The sequence below is a fragment of the Centrocercus urophasianus genome, unplaced genomic scaffold (genome assembly GCF_019232065.1).
Source record: "Centrocercus urophasianus isolate 14NV4802_14NV808 unplaced genomic scaffold, USGS_Curo_1.0 seq_10, whole genome shotgun sequence".
NCBI classification, from domain to species: Eukaryota; Metazoa; Chordata; class Aves; order Galliformes; family Phasianidae; genus Centrocercus; species Centrocercus urophasianus.
Genome location: NW_024884142.1, coordinates 100,080,845 through 100,095,481, shown reverse-complemented (window position 1 = coordinate 100,095,481; position 14,637 = coordinate 100,080,845). Strand labels below are relative to the sequence as shown.

The 14,637-nt window shown below is 55.2% G+C and overlaps 2 protein-coding genes across 2 annotated transcripts in view; both read left to right on the top strand.

Annotated features, from left to right (window-relative positions):
• Positions 1 to 1,259: 1,259 nt before the first annotated feature.
• FBLN7 (fibulin 7) lies at positions 1,260 to 6,989 on the top strand. Its single transcript, XM_042821816.1, has 8 exons — positions 1,260 to 1,349; positions 2,706 to 2,865; positions 3,791 to 3,961; positions 4,153 to 4,278; positions 4,350 to 4,487; positions 4,561 to 4,698; positions 5,253 to 5,391; positions 5,518 to 6,989. Exons 1-8 carry the CDS (start codon positions 1,260 to 1,262, stop codon positions 5,888 to 5,890), a joined length of 1,335 nt encoding a protein of 444 aa, XP_042677750.1. The 3' UTR covers positions 5,891 to 6,989.
• A 6,606-nt stretch (positions 6,990 to 13,595) lies between these two features.
• ZC3H6 (zinc finger CCCH-type containing 6) overlaps positions 13,596 to 14,637 on the top strand; it is a 29,072-nt gene continuing 28,030 nt past the window's right edge. Inside the window, exon 1 of the mRNA XM_042811026.1 lies at positions 13,596 to 14,121. Coding sequence (XP_042666960.1) covers positions 14,030 to 14,121 — 92 coding nt within the window. The 5' untranslated portion in view covers positions 13,596 to 14,029. The remainder of the gene's footprint in view (positions 14,122 to 14,637) is intronic.

The window sequence follows — 14,637 nt, the reverse complement described above, 5'->3', positions numbered from 1 at the left end:
ATGGCAGGGGTGGGCAGTGTGGAGATCTGGGGTAAATGGTGCTGCTCACATTGGGGTTGCCTTCCTGCAGCCCAGACTGTGGTGGCACCAGAAAAGGTGGGATTTCTTTTTTTATTTTTTTACCTTTTTGAGCATTTTCAGTCGCTTTTTCAACAAGCAGTACTGAGGATGGTCAGGGCTGATACACAGCCCTGGCCCAGGCATTTCACACAGCGATATGTCCCTGCTGAAAACCACCAAGCAGAACCCAAATGACAGCACCAGGACCTTTGCCATCTCCTATCCAAAGAGTGGGTTTTGGTTTGTCCCCAGTGCATCTCCACACACTGATCATCCTGGCCTACCTGTGTGCAGAGCAATGCATTGCTCCTGTTGATGGCATTACGGGAGACTGGATGGGGGAGGCCTGGGAGCAATGGAGCCACACTTGGCCTATCTGTAGAGCTGCTCTGGGGCTTGCATTCCTTCTCTGTTTTGGGGGGATTTCTGCTCTTTCCATATCACAGGCTGATTTAGAGCACCCCACTGCGGGCTGGGAAGACATCCCTCAAAACTCTGCCCTAGGAGATCTCCCCAACCCTGCCAGTACCCAGACCCAGCTCTCATTACTGCACCATGCCCAGTAGATGGTGCAGGGACCCCACATACTGTATGGTGTTCATTGCACCCCACAGTGTGTGGCTGTGGGAAGGGGACATGGGCTCGGGGAGGAGGCTGCACACGGCCCAGGAGTGGCATTTTTGGAACCTACAAACATTTGCTCTGCATGGGAATCCTATGGGCTGGTAACGTGGGCTTCGTTGAAGGTGGGGTGCAGCTGTGGATGTCGGCTGAAATGCAGGTAGCTAGAGATAAGTGGAAATAAGGTGAAATAGCTGACAGCGTGATGAACCAAAGGCAACCCCCCCCCTTATAGGGCAGGCCTTGAAGTAGCTGCAGACAGAAGGGCTCCACGCAGCCGGCATTTGGGATGACGGTGACCACAGCCGGGGCTCAGGGAGGAGGACGCAGGCTGCCCCACGCGAGCCCCGAGCTCCGCTCCCCAGGGCGAGCTCTGCCATCCGCTGCCCTCGTCCTGCTTCGCAGGGTGCGAGCAGCGCCCGGCAGCCGCCGTGCCGTTCGCCAGGGCTCGGCTTCCCCGGCCGCGGTGCGCAGGGCGGCGTGGGAGGGATAACTCATCCCAGCCAGGAGGCAGAGGTGCCGGGCGGAGGGAGCTCACCGCCTTCCTCCCGCCAAGAGCCCTGCTCGACCGCGGGACCATGGCTCCGGGGCTCCGCCGCAGCCTCCCTCTGCTGCTGCCGTTGCTGCTGCTGTGCCCGGCGGCACGGCTGGCCACGCCGGCGGCCCAGGTGAGCTCGTCCTCGTCTTCGTCCTCGCGTGGGTCTGGGCTATCCGCACGCGCGTCCTTTCGTCCCTCTGCCTCCGCGGAGCTGCGGGGTCTCGGGGATGCCTCCTGCGAGATCTCATCTGCTTTCCCTTCTCCCTAAAGCAGGAGGCTTAGAGCATGCTAAACGCACCCTCCCACCCCCCAACAACTCTTCGAATCCCCCCCTCGCAGTTCGATGCAATTTGTGCTCCCCGCCCCAGCAGGTGAGCCAAGCGGAGCACGCACGTCCCGCTGCAGCTCCGCTCCCTTCTCCGTCACCCGAGGCTGCGGGAGGGAGGTGTGAGCACGGAGGCTGTTAGTGCAAAGCAAAGCTTCGGTATTGCTTTTGTGTTGCTGTTTGTTTGTTTGTTTGTTTTTAAATTTCCCCGCACCTGAAATCGTGACCAAGTACGCCCAGAGCAAAAAGCACCGCTGTTTTTATGGGAGAGCGGGGGTTTGTTACGGCTCAGCACCCCGCGGGGAGCTCCGCTGGCTCCTGAAGTTAAAATCAGACCTAACAAAGAGCTGTTTATTGAAGTGCGCGGGATGCCAGGCATCTATTTGCTTTTTCCTCCCTCTTCCTGTGCTGCGCACCCCAGAGCTGCCGGCAGGGCTCAGCTCATCCCCGGCAACCTTGAAACAGCCACGAGCAGCGGCAGGGGATGATGCTGAGTGCCTCGAGCACGCCGTTTGGGGCTGACTTTTCTTTTTTCCTTTGCAAACCCTCGGTAGCTTTTTGCAAAGTGGATCAACCCCTGCCCCGCAGCTCTGTTTGCTCGGTCCCAGCCTTGGACCCGTCTCCTTTTCCCATCGCATCGGGGCGCAACACGGGGTTATGCACTCCCCATAGGGGTTGTTCATCCCCTGCTCCGTGTGCTCTGCAAATCTCCAGGCACAAAATTGACTCTGCTGTGCTCAGCTCTTGCTCTTTCCCTTTGGTTTTCAGTTAATTCCTCAGGAAACCTATAATAAAGATGCCCGTCGCCTGCATGAGTCAGTCCCTTGGTAACCATTAGCTTGCAGGCAGAAGTCCCACAAGTGTTTCTGGCCCCAGAAGAACTCACAAGACATCTGTTTTTCTATTATTTTCTAACATGGAAGTGGGACACGGCTCTAGATCCAGCAGGACGAGCTGTGGCATCTCTCCCAGGAATAACAAAGCTGTCAGAGCGATGCGTTGCCACGTTAGGATGTAGCAGGCCACGCCACAGCTAGGGATTTCCCACACGATGTTTGGGTTCAGAACCCCCGTGTTTGGCCAACGGGGGCAAATGACGGGACCTAGAGAAGCCTGGTGGGTGCTGGGGCTGTGGGTGCTGAATGCTTGTGGTGCCCGCAGGGCTGCCCAGGCAGGCAGCAGCTCCTGGCAGCTGTGCGGCAGATGCAGCAGCTGCTGAAGGGCCAGGAGACGCGCTTCGCCGAGGGCCTGCGCCTGATGAAGAGCCGCCTCAGCACGCTGCATGCAGCCCTGGCCAAGGCGGCCCCGGAGCCCACGCCTGGTGAGTGCCATGGGGGCTTTGGGATGATGGGTGAGCAGTGGGCTCCAGGGTCTTCGGTCATTTGGGGCTGGATGCTACCGATGAACCACTGTGGATCTGCCCGCTGACCCCATCCCACTGCTCTTGGAATTTCGTAGAATCATGAAGGTTGGAAAAGACCACTGAGATCATTCGGTGCAACCCCAGCCCACCCCACTGTGCCCACTGCCCACGTCCCTCAGTGCCACATCCCACGGCTCTGGGACACCTCCAGGTGACCCCACCACTCCCTGGGCAGCTGTGCCACTGCCTCACCGCTCTTTGGGAGAAGGAATTGTTCCTAACAGCCAGCCTGAACCTCCCCTACTGCAATTTAAGGCTGCCACCTCTCATCTTGCAGCCTCCTTTCAGGTGGTTGCAGAGCCATAGGTCTGCCCCGAGCCTCCCCTTCTCCAGACCGAACAGCCCCGGTTCCTCAGCCGCTCCCCATCACACTTGTGCTCCAGCCCCCTCACAGCCCCGCTGCCCTTCTCTGGACACACTGCAGCCCTCGGTGTCTTTCCTGCAGTGAGGGCCCAGCGCTGAGCGCAGCACTGGAGGTGCGGCCTCACCAGCGGCAGCGCGGAGGGCCGCTCACCTCCTGCTGCTGACACACGCCGGGGTGCCGTTGGCCTTCTTGGCCACCTGGGCACACTGCTGGCTCACGTTCAGCCGGCTGTCAGCTAACGGCCCCGCAGCCTTTACCTCCGCACAGCTTGCCAGCCACTGCCCCAAGGCTGCAGCGCTGCGTGGGGCTGCTGTGGCCAAAGCGCAGCACCCAGTGCTTGGGTTTGGTGAAGCTCATCCTGTTGGGCTCAGCCCATCAATCCAGGCTGTTTGGATCCCTCTGCAAGGCCTTTTGTTCTCAGGCGGATCAACACTTCTCCCCCACTTGGTCTATTTGCAGTGTCCTGCCCAGCCCCACAGGCCCCTGCTGGCGGGCGAATGTTCGGCACCAAGTACCTGGTGGAGCACGAGGTGCACTTTGCCTGTGAGCCTGGCTTCGAGCTGCAGGGTTCCAGCACACGGATATGCCAGGCTGATGGCAGCTGGAGCGGACAGGAGCCGCGCTGCACAGGTACCACTTCCCTTCCTTGGGCTGGATGTGGCTACAGCTGTGGGAGCATTTCCTGGGCTCCAGATCTGGCTGCAAGTACAGACGCAACCTGGGTTATTGGAACAAGAGGGATTCTCACGGTCCAAGTTTGGTGAAATATCAGGTTATGGTGCTGTTTCAAAATACATCAGACAAAACCTGGCTTTTTGCAGAGCTCAGCACGTGCTCCAGCAGCCCCTGCCAGAATGGCGGCACCTGCGTGGAGGGACCAGGCCAGCACCGCTGCCTCTGCCCACCGCCGTGGAGCGGGGCCGCCTGCCAGCACCGCACGCAGACAGGTGGGTGACACAGGGTGCTCGGGTTGGGTGCGTGCTGTGTCGTGGCCTCACCTTGCCCCGGTGCCCTGCAGAGCCCCCAGCATGGAGTGCGACAGCCGATCCCGCCTTCAGCCGCAAGCCCCGCTGTGCCCAGGTGGAGCGCGCCCAGCAGTGCCGCTGCGAGCCCGGCTTTCACATGAGCGGCACGGCCGCCGCCAGCCTCTGCCGGGGTAAGGGCTTAAGGGGCTGCAGGGTGAGGAGTAAAGGGGCCGTGGGTGTGCAGCTCTGCTTGTTTCCCTGCAGATGTGGACGAGTGTGAGCTGTACCAGGCAGAAGGGGCCCCACGGCTGTGTGCCCATGCCTGCGTCAACCTGCCCGGCTCCTACCGCTGCGCCTGTCCCAGTGGGTACAGCCTGCTGGGCGATGGCAAGAGCTGTGAAGGTGAGGCAGCATGGGCAGCTTTCCCACCTTGCCCAACCTTGCATGACTGCCCCAAAAGTAGATCATAGTGAAAAATCTTACGTTTCCTCGTTTTCAATGTGATTTCTGCTGCTACGCTATGTTTTCATAACATCTTGGTAACACTCCCAACACACATCCGCGATAAAAGTCCTTGGTCTTACTGCTAGGTAAGCCGCCCTTACCTTACTTGGTGTGCTGACGCACTCAGCGAGCTTAGCAGAAAGTTAGGAAAACAAACCCATCCCGCTGCCCTAACCCCTGCTGGCCCTGGGCAGAAACAGTAGGAGAAGGGTAGGAGTTGATGGAAACTGAGATTTGGGAGTGAACTTAGTGATTATTTCCATCAGATCTGGGTTTGCAGCCTTACCCTGAAAGGGGCCAGTGCACGGTCAGGGAGGGATGCAAGTGGCAGGGTGGGAAACTTCCACGCTTTCCTTATTCCTATCGAAGGCTTGCTCCACTTCACCTGTTTCCTGCCAAAACGCACCTGGAAATAAGGGTTTCCAGGTCTCTGTTGCCTGCCTGTTTTGCAGACATCGATGAGTGCGCTCTGTCGCGGGACAACTGCACGCGGGGCACAACGTGCATCAACACAGGCGGGGGCTTCCAGTGCGTCAGCCCCGAGTGTCCCCAGCCCGGCGGCAACATCACCTACGTGAAAACATCACCCTTGTGAGTGCGGCACGTGAGACCCGGCCCTGCTCTGTGCACAGGGCATCCCAGCCTCTCAATCCCTCCTTGTGTTGAGGAGGACCACTGGGGGACCCCCCTGAACTTCTTCCTCCATTCCCTTTGCAGCCAGTGCGAGCGCAACCCCTGCCCGATGGATAGCAGATCGTGCCACCAGGCGCCCAAAACCATCTCCTTCCACTATCTGCCCCTGCCTTCCAACCTGCTGACCCCAACCCCGCTCTTCCGCATGGCCACGGCGGCGGCACCCGGCCGGCCGGGACCCGACAGTCTCCGCTTTGGCATTGTGGGAGGCAACAACCGGGGCCACTTTGTGATGCAGCGCTCGGACCGGCAGACCGGGGAGCTCATCCTGGTGCAGAGCCTGAAGGGCCCCCAGACCATCCAGGTGGATGTGGACATGTCCGAGTACCTGGACCGCACCTTTCAGGCCAAGCATCTCTCCAAAATCACGCTCTTCGTCTCTGCCTATGAGTTCTAGGGCAGACCAGGGGGCGGCTGCAGGGTTTGGATGCTCTCATGTGAGTGGCGGCTATGGTCCCTTTTCAGATGAAAGCACTACAGGTGCCACAAGCACTGGAGCCCTGAAGCCAGCTGTCCCCCCTCTGCACTGAGGTGATTTTGTCTGAGTCTCCAGGTGCTTTTTACACCCACCTCGATGGAAAAAGCAGCAAGCGACGTGCGTCAAACTGCATGCAGGTTATCTGCTTGCTGAGTGCGGGAGCAGGGCGTTATTTTTGCTCACAGCTCCAGGAGGACATCCTATAACTTCTGCACCTACATAACGCAATCAAGCAGGTAGAAACCAAGGTGCTTACTTCCTTTTTGATTCCTTTTTTGTAGGAAAGAAGCTAAGCCGGTGCTGTCAGCCCTCTTCTGCACTGGGCTGGGCTTGCTTCCCTCTGAACACCAAGACCCCCAGCTGGGATTTGCTGAGCGGAGCTCAAGCTCTTGGTGCTGCTTGGGGTGGTGGCAGCTGTGCCCTCAAGCCCCGAGGCTGTGTGGCACAACACGCTGCACTGCTCGGAGCATATGGAGAAGTTCTCCCCAGCCTCAGCTCCCAGGCCACACCTGAAGCACAAAGTTTGAGGTGGGACTGTCCAAAAGTGAGGTTGTTGCTCGGTTTGGGGTCAGCCATCCCGATGTCCCCAGAGATGCAGGAAGGACTCGGTGCCGTCCTACATGACGAGCTGGAGATGAGGGATGGTTGGAAGGCTGTCCCATGCCTTAATCCTCTTGGATGGGGTCATGCACCTGCATCCACCCATGACCTGGCATGGACGTGCCATGGGGATCGCTTCAGCTGAGTACAGTGCCTGTCTTGCAAGAGCTCAGGGTGTGAATATCTCATTTTTTAACACCCCTTGTCCTCTTGCACGAATAGTTGTGGGGTCAGCTCCCGCCATGGTACTGCAACACGTGCCCAGGGCTGGCACTACTGTGGTGCTCACCTCTGCTCCCCAGTGCAGCGCTTGTGCATGTAAACCACAAAAACATTATGCATGTGTCTTTCTCATTTAGTACAATTAAAGGATGATATAGCCTCTGAGTAGGCGCAGAGCAGAATAAAGTATCCGCAGCGCGTGTAGGGTGTGCTCACCCACAGCCAACTGGGGCTGGGTTCTGGGTTTATAGGGCTGTAACTTGTCCTTGTTGTTTCTGTTCTCCTGCTTTACACTGCTGGGGTGGGAGGGGTAGGAGAGGAAGGAAGTGTAGGGATGTGCCAATGAAGACAGGCACGGGGAGCTGCTGGGAGGCTGGTGAGCTGCGTGATCAAAGTACCTCAAGGTTTGGGTGGAAAAGCTTCAGGGCCATGCAGGAGGAAAGAAAACACAGCAGAGCAGGGCTTTACAATGACACCTGGTAGCTCTTCAAAAAGCAGCTTTCTTTTCTTGGGAACTTAGCCCAGATTTAAAGAAATCTTGCTCCTAGGATAAAGAAGTCCATACGCTAAGGGGAAAGGGATTGAAAAGTACAAGTGAAGAACCTGGTTTGAAGCAAACTGTACTCCTTGGGTTCAGGGAGCATTCTGCATGGAGAGCTGGTCTCCTCCTTCCCCTCTCCTTGGTGTTCCAACACAAGGCACCTGCACTGCCTCATGTGCCATGTGAACCAGGGGGAACTGAACTATGCCTTGAAAAGGGTCTGGCAGATTCAGACTAGCACAGTCTGGGGGCTGAAGGGAACACCAACCACCTGCTGGATTTCTGCACGTGGTTTCTCCCAGAATGGCAGAGCCCGAATCCTGCCCACAGCCAGGCAGGATGGATGAAATGCACCTCGGCTGGGAAGCAGGAGAGGATGACTTTGTGAATAGTTTCCATCTGATGCTTTAGCTGGCTGATGAGGCTGGGGGTGGCTGTTTGGACCTTTGCGTTGGAGGCTTTCACTGCAGAGTAATCCTTCACTGACAGCATTTTCCCAGTTCCCAAGGCCAGGGTGAACGGGTTTCCTCTCTTCAAGATGCACTGAGACACAGGGGACTGGCACAGGGACGTGGAGGAGCATCTCTGATCTGCTTGCAAAGTGGTGCCCATCCTCCCAAGTGTTTCTGGGCCCGAGGATTGGAGCTGGGAAGCTTATATGTCTCACAGCCTTAGCTGGATGCAGATCTCTCTTTCAGCCCCAGAAAAGTTTCAGGTTGGCTCTGCTGTGCCTGGACTGGGCTGGAAACCTCTGGCCAGCATTTGAGCTGACTAAAGGAGATTTTTCCCCCTCCCAGAGCAGCAACTGCAACATCCTGCAGCCTGGAATGTGCAGTGTGAAGCTCTTCTGGCCCTGGTAAATACAACTTCTCCCTGGGATAATAACATTTTAGAGCCCAAGAAATAGCTAGGTTTGCCTCTGCTCCCCTGCTGGCACTAAAGGCAAGCAGTCCGTGTGCAGCTGGCTCCAGATTCGCTCTGCATGCCCTGGGAGAGCCCCAAAGCCACCATTCCACCCCTCGAAGGGCTGGTGAGAGCCCTCCCCTGCTCAGGAAGGACAGTAATCCCCAAATCTAAATGTATAGAGAGATTCCTGGAATATCTACCAGACCAAATATGTTTATAGAAGGAAAGAGGCACCCAAATGATTTTTTTTCCCCCTCAGAAACAAAACATCAAGACTTAACCTTGTCTATGGCCCTGGACCTCTTGAATGTTTTACCCAGTGACCTGTACCAATCTCTTTCCCCTTTTAGGGAGGGAATGATGGCAGCATTAAATGGAGGAGGATCCTTTTCACAGCGCTGTCTCAGAGAGGATTCTCTCCAGGTTTCCTTACAAAGCTTCCTGGAGTTGCTCTGTCTGCTCTTGGCCTCCCAGCTCAGAAGAGAAGAATCCTGTATTTCTCAAAAAGCCCAGAATGACTTTGCGTGCCTCGCTGCTTCAAATCCTGAGAGGCATGCTGGGATTTCAGAGCTGGGATTTCACCTCTAAGGCTCTCTCTGGAGTCACCTTGCCATGGTCTGCACTGCACTGAGGCCTAAAGAGATGACCTGATGCTTGTAGCACTGGCCTTCCCGAGTGACCTTCCCACCTGGCTCGTAGCGGAGCCAGAAGAACAACCTGGAGGCCAACACTGTCTGCCCGTGCACATCCAAGTCCATCCCAAAAGCTGCTGGATGGAGAAGGAAATAGCATCTTGTTCCAACTGCTTCCCACTTGGCAGCCTGTGGAAATCCACAGCGCGTGGGGCATGTGCACAGCTGCAGACCGTGCTGACAATCCATCAGCTGCAGCAGGCATGGTAGGTGTATCCCAGCAAGGAAGGATCAAGTAATTTCATCCCAGGGCACACGGGAATAGGGTGCTGGAATGCCACTGTGGGCATCCCTCCTGCTCTCTCAAGTGTCTGTGTCCACACAGGACATCTCAATATAAGGCTGCTCAGGAAAGGGGTCTTAAGACAAACCCTGGCAACCCAACGAATGGCCTAAACTTACAGGTGCCATTGGACCAAACAGACCCTCAGCCTAACAAGAGAGAATCCCCACAAGCCAAAGGTGACAATTCTCTTGCTAAAAACAGAAAAGAGTATTAACACAGTTATTTTAAATAACTAAGCTAAGATCTGGATTGTATTACAGCTGTGCCAAACCAGCACCTCCAAGGACAGCCTGGTGCTCAGCGCATACATTAATGCTGCCCTGTCCCCTCCCACAGATTTATATCACGGTTTGAGTCCTCGCTAAAGCAAAAGCACAAGCACACATTCCACAACACTTATTAATCCTGTTACAGGCCTTAATGAAGAGCTGAACCGTGACATTTTTATTTGTTATGGTTGCTAGGTATGTTGCTAAGCCATACACACCATACCCCAGATCCCAGTATATCTGTGATATCTGAGAGACCGTACTGGGGAATTTGTTTATCTGATATTGCCAAATTTAGTTATACTTTGAAAATGCTGAAGGAGAAAAAAAAAAAGAGCCATTCACAAGCTTCTCACAGACATACCTTTTTCCTTGACAACGCAAACACGCGTAAAGATATTTAAATAAACAGCTTTACCCTGTTGGTACTGAAACATTTTTCTGTTTGCTTAAAATTAATGTTGTGGGTATAACTGTGCCCAAGGAGCGCACACAGCTCTCATGCAAACCCCCAACAGTGAAAGGCTTGGCCCCAAAAACAGGGAGCAGACCGAGTGCTGTACCTCCATAGAGAAACACTCCAGAAGGGGCCCAAAAACCACCATATGCCAGAGATCTCTCTCACTGCACAAACCCCAGAAACTCCATACACTCCCACACATACTATATGAAAAGCAGGGCTTTTATTCTGAATTTGAAATGGTGGTGGTGTTTTTTTTTTTTCCTATTGCCTAGGGAGATGGTGCTGGCATCCAGCACACGGAGACACTCGCATACTGAAGATACTAATTAGCCATAATAGCCCCGACCAGCAGCCCTACCCCTGCCCGTGCTCTCTGGAGCTCCATTTCAGTCCCTGCTGGAGATGTGCTGAGGCAGTGCTAGCTTCACCTTAGAGCTGCTTCATTTCCATGAGCGTGTGTGTTGATCTGGATGTTTGGTTGAACCAGTCCACGCTCTCTCCACCCTGCTTGCTTAGCCAGAGTCTAGCCTGGCACGTGGCATCAGATCAGCAGGGATCCTCAGCTCCTCGTGGCTGGGGGCACGGATGTGCAACCCCAGGGAGATGGTTCCTCAGTAGCCTGGTGCATAGCCAGGCTCCTAGACGGCGTGAAAGCCAGAGGCTGGATATGGGGAACTGCAGGGACAGAAGTTCTCCCACCCATGCTGTCCAAGGGATTAAGAAGAGCTAGTTTCCCTGTGCTCCTCAGAGCTGACTGTAGCCCCATGCAGTAGCACCGTTCTTCTCTGCCTGGCAGACAGGAGAGAGAGAATGACCCAGAAGTAAGAAGCCACCTTCTAGATGCCAAATAGGTAGGAGAGAGAGATTGTCTGTGCAGCGCCAAGGAGCAAAAAGCTGCAGCATGAGTCAGACTGTTGCACAAGTGGAGCTCTAGTGGGATAATGGGAATGCTTCTTCCATGGGAAATGCTTTGTTCCACAGACCACGCTTCAGCAAGCCCAGCCAGCAGTGCAGAGCAAAGCAGGCAGGCTTTGTTAGCTTCGCTCTGCACTCAACTGTTTCTCGTCTGACTTATAACGAGCCCCAGTTGTACAGCATTTTAGGCAGTTGGGCATAGGCAATGCTCAAAGACACTTTTTGTGTGTGTGAGGGGAAAAATGTCCTATGTTGGAGCAGAGCAAATGCAGGAGCACCCCTCCCAAATGGGGGCCGATGTGGGTGTTCTCATTTTTTATTTTTGTGTTAGGATTGTTGGCACTGGAAAAAGAGAGTCATACGACCTGAAAAGCCCTGTAAGCCAGGGAGACTAGCCTGTAAAGGAAAATAAGTTGATGTAACTTACTTGAGGTTTTTCCAAAAAAATTATGACAAAGTCCCTCAAAAGACAGTGTTAAACGAAACAACATTAAAATCATTAGAGAACAACAAACACTGCTCTCTCGGGGGCTGTGAACTGCTGAGAGTCAGCAGAGCCAGGGCAGCAACGAATGGCCGGCTCTTGGTGTGCAGCAGCCTGGCAGGTGGGATCGTCTCCGTCTTGGTGCCAGTGTTGTTGTAAATAGATACATAAAGTTAATGGAAGAAGCGATGAGCAATGGAATGACAACACTTGCAGCTGATGCTATTTATTTGAGTTGGACAAGACTATCCTAAGGTTAAGGTACACGAGTTACAGTTGCAGTACTGCAGAAGAGAATGAAATTCACTGAAAATGCAAAATGATACGCACAGAAAGAGATGCTAAGAGTAACAAGAGCAGCATCAGGATGCAACCAGCTGAGTCACCTCTACCAGCAAGGTAGAAAGGAGAAAGTGGAACCTGCCCCAAACAACGGCTGAGATAGAGTACAAAATGAGATGCCCCTTGCTGCAGTTAAGGGTTTGGTGTGCTTTTGCTACACTACTGAGTTCAGTAGTGCTCTTCAGCATTTTCTCCAAGGCTTTATTAAGGATTTCTTCATGAGTGTTGAATGTCCTCTGTTTTATTAATTGAATAGTAACTGATGTGATGATAACAAAAGTACCTCTGTTATCTTTCCAATACAGGTTTTAATCCTCCACCTCCAATAGTCACTTGTGCCAGTAACAATTTCATTAACAGTTTTGGTTAAGATGGAAATTTCTCTAGGCCCCAGTCCTGCTTGCTTTAAGTGCTCCTGCTTCGAGGAGGACCACAGTGACAGCCTTTACCTGGGGAGCTTGGGAGGACAACAAGGGGTTTTCTTTTTTCAAAGAAGAAAGAGAGGAGAGGAGGGAGGAAGGGAAGGGAAGGGAAGGGAAGGGAAGGGAAGGGAAGGGAAGGAGCTATTTTGAAACTGTTAATCATGGTGATTGGAACTCCTGGACAAGCCAAATTTGAACTGTACTAAGAGACACTTGTTTTATTTTGTAGCAGAAAACAGAACTACTAGACCCAGTAAAGCTGATCGCCTGGAGGCTCAGCTTGCTACTCAAACCAGATTAATGATCCTTCAGCTCTGGCGTGGGAACTGGCCACAACCTCCACACACAGGCTGTGTAACACAGTTCATACAGCCATGTAAGCTATGTCGTCAGGGTGGAAAGGAAGGCTGAACCAGGTACTTTTTGTCAACACTGTTTTACAGTAATCTGAGCAGCCTCGGTGCTGTGAGAAATCTCACCCTCGCATGCCTGTGACTTAGGGAGGATTTCTTTATGGAAAACTTAGTGTTACATAAGCTTCCCAAGGTAAATTACCTCATGAATTACCCATGGCTGACCTAACGGCTTACTAGCTTTGTCTTTTTTTTTTTAATGGCAATAGTGCTGTTTTTAATGGTAACAAAGATGGCTGCAAGTGAAGTGGGTGTTTCTGTTGGGATGAGCACACAGAGCTTTTATTTCAAACATGGGATTTTTTTAACTTTTTTTTTTTTTTTTAATAAATGAGCAAAAAAAATCCCTCAGAAATCTGGGACAGCAAAAGCACGGGACCCCTGCGAGATGAGACGCAGCGGAACGATGCGCAGCCCGTTCCAGTTCTTTAAAAACAAACCGAAAACCTTCCACCCCCCCCCCCCCCCCCCTTCAGGGCCGCGCCACAGCTGCGCTAAGCCCAGCCCGGGGGGCGGGAACGCCTTGAGGGGAGAGGCGCAGCTCAGTTTTCGCGAGAGGACGAGGAGCGGAAGTCTGCCGCGAGACGCGCGGCCCGGAAGCGCCGTGACGGGCGGCGGCCGCCATGACGGGCGACGGGGCGCGCACGTGACGCCAGCCCGCACGCGGCACGGCGGGTCTCCGCCCTCCCCCTCGCTGGCGCGCGCGCAGGGCGGGCGGCGGCGGCCGGAGGCGGGAGGGGGAGGGGGCTGGGGGGAAGGAGCCCGCCCGCTCGCCGCCACGTCACGGCCCCGTGACGAGCGGCGCGGCCCCGCCAATGGTCTTTGCGCACGGCGCGGTGACGCGCCACCCCGACAGCCAATGGCTCGGCGCGGGGGGCGGGCCGACGGCGGCGGCGGAGGAGGAGCGCGTTGCGGGCGGCGGCGGCGGCCAGCGCCAGGCGACGCCATCGCGGCCCCGACGGGCGCGGAAGACGCAGTGGTGGCGGCGGCGCCCGCGGGCCGAGGCCGCTGAGCGAGCTAGGGGCGGCACCGGGCTCGCTGCCGCCGCTGCCGCCGCCGCCGCCCTCGCCGCTATCGCCGCCGCCGCCGCCGCCGCCATTTTGTGAGAGTGCCTCGAGCGGGCGCCATGTTTGTAAGGAAGAAATAGGGCAGCCATCTCCGGCCACCAGCACTTCCCTTCCCCCGTGTGTGTGTCCTCTCGTTCTCCTGTGCCCCGGGCCTGCTCCTCGAGCCGCCGCCGCCGCCGCCTCCTCTCCTCCCGCCCGCGCGGGGCGGCCGGGCGCAGCTGTGCAGCCCTTCCTGCACTGAGTGCCCGTTAGTGTCCCACTAAGTAACCGTGAGTGCAACCTTCATCATCGCTCCGCACGGAGGGACCGGCCCTCCTCCTCCTCCTCACCGAGCCGCCCCCGGAGCGGCCGTGCGCGCCGCCGCCTCCTCCTCCCGCAGCGGCGGTGTCCTGCCTTCCTCCACCTCCCTCCTCCTCACCACACCACGGCCAGCAGCATGGCCTTTGAAAGCCTGTTCTCCAAACCCCCAAACCCAGTTCTTGACCCAAACATGCCCGACTCTGACAGGCAACATGCAGGGGACGAAAGGTCGAGTAACATTCTTCTCTCTCTCCGCTTCTCATGTGGTGGTGATACGAGTGGGGTGATGGTGGTGATGATGATGATGGTGATGATGATGATGATGATGATGCTGTGTTGATGTGCCGAGGGGGTTAACGCTGGCGGGAGCGGTCACCTTGGGGTGGGGGGTTCCGGGGGGGGCTCACTGCATCCGAGGTGCCTTTGATGCATTGGCGGTAGGGTTTTGTTTTTTGGAATGCATGCATTTTACATCTTCATTTATTTGTTCTGGCTGGGAAGAGGGGGGGCTGTTTTCCATTTCTTTCCATAAATTGCACTTTCCAGCGGGTGTCTGTTGAATGTCACCATTGTTCTTTTTCTCCCTCGCTCTGGTGCTGCTAGTCAGGTAGGAAAGGGTGTTTGAGTTGTTTTCGTTCATTGCTTTTGTTTGTGCAAAATTCTCACCAGATCCATATTTAACGTCATTTTCTTGCCAGATTACACCTTCCACGTTTAACTGGATCTTTTTTTATGCAGATTATG

Coding starts and splice junctions, on each gene's coding strand:
- FBLN7 (XM_042821816.1), top strand. CDS start 1,260: ATGGCTCCGGGGCTCCGCCGCAGCCTCCCTCTGCTGCTGCCGTTGCTG. Junction 2,866..3,790: donor GGCCCCGGAGCCCACGCCTG/GTGAGTGCCATG, acceptor GTCTATTTGCAG/TGTCCTGCCCAGCCCCACAG. Junction 3,962..4,152: donor ACAGGAGCCGCGCTGCACAG/GTACCACTTCCC, acceptor GGCTTTTTGCAG/AGCTCAGCACGTGCTCCAGC.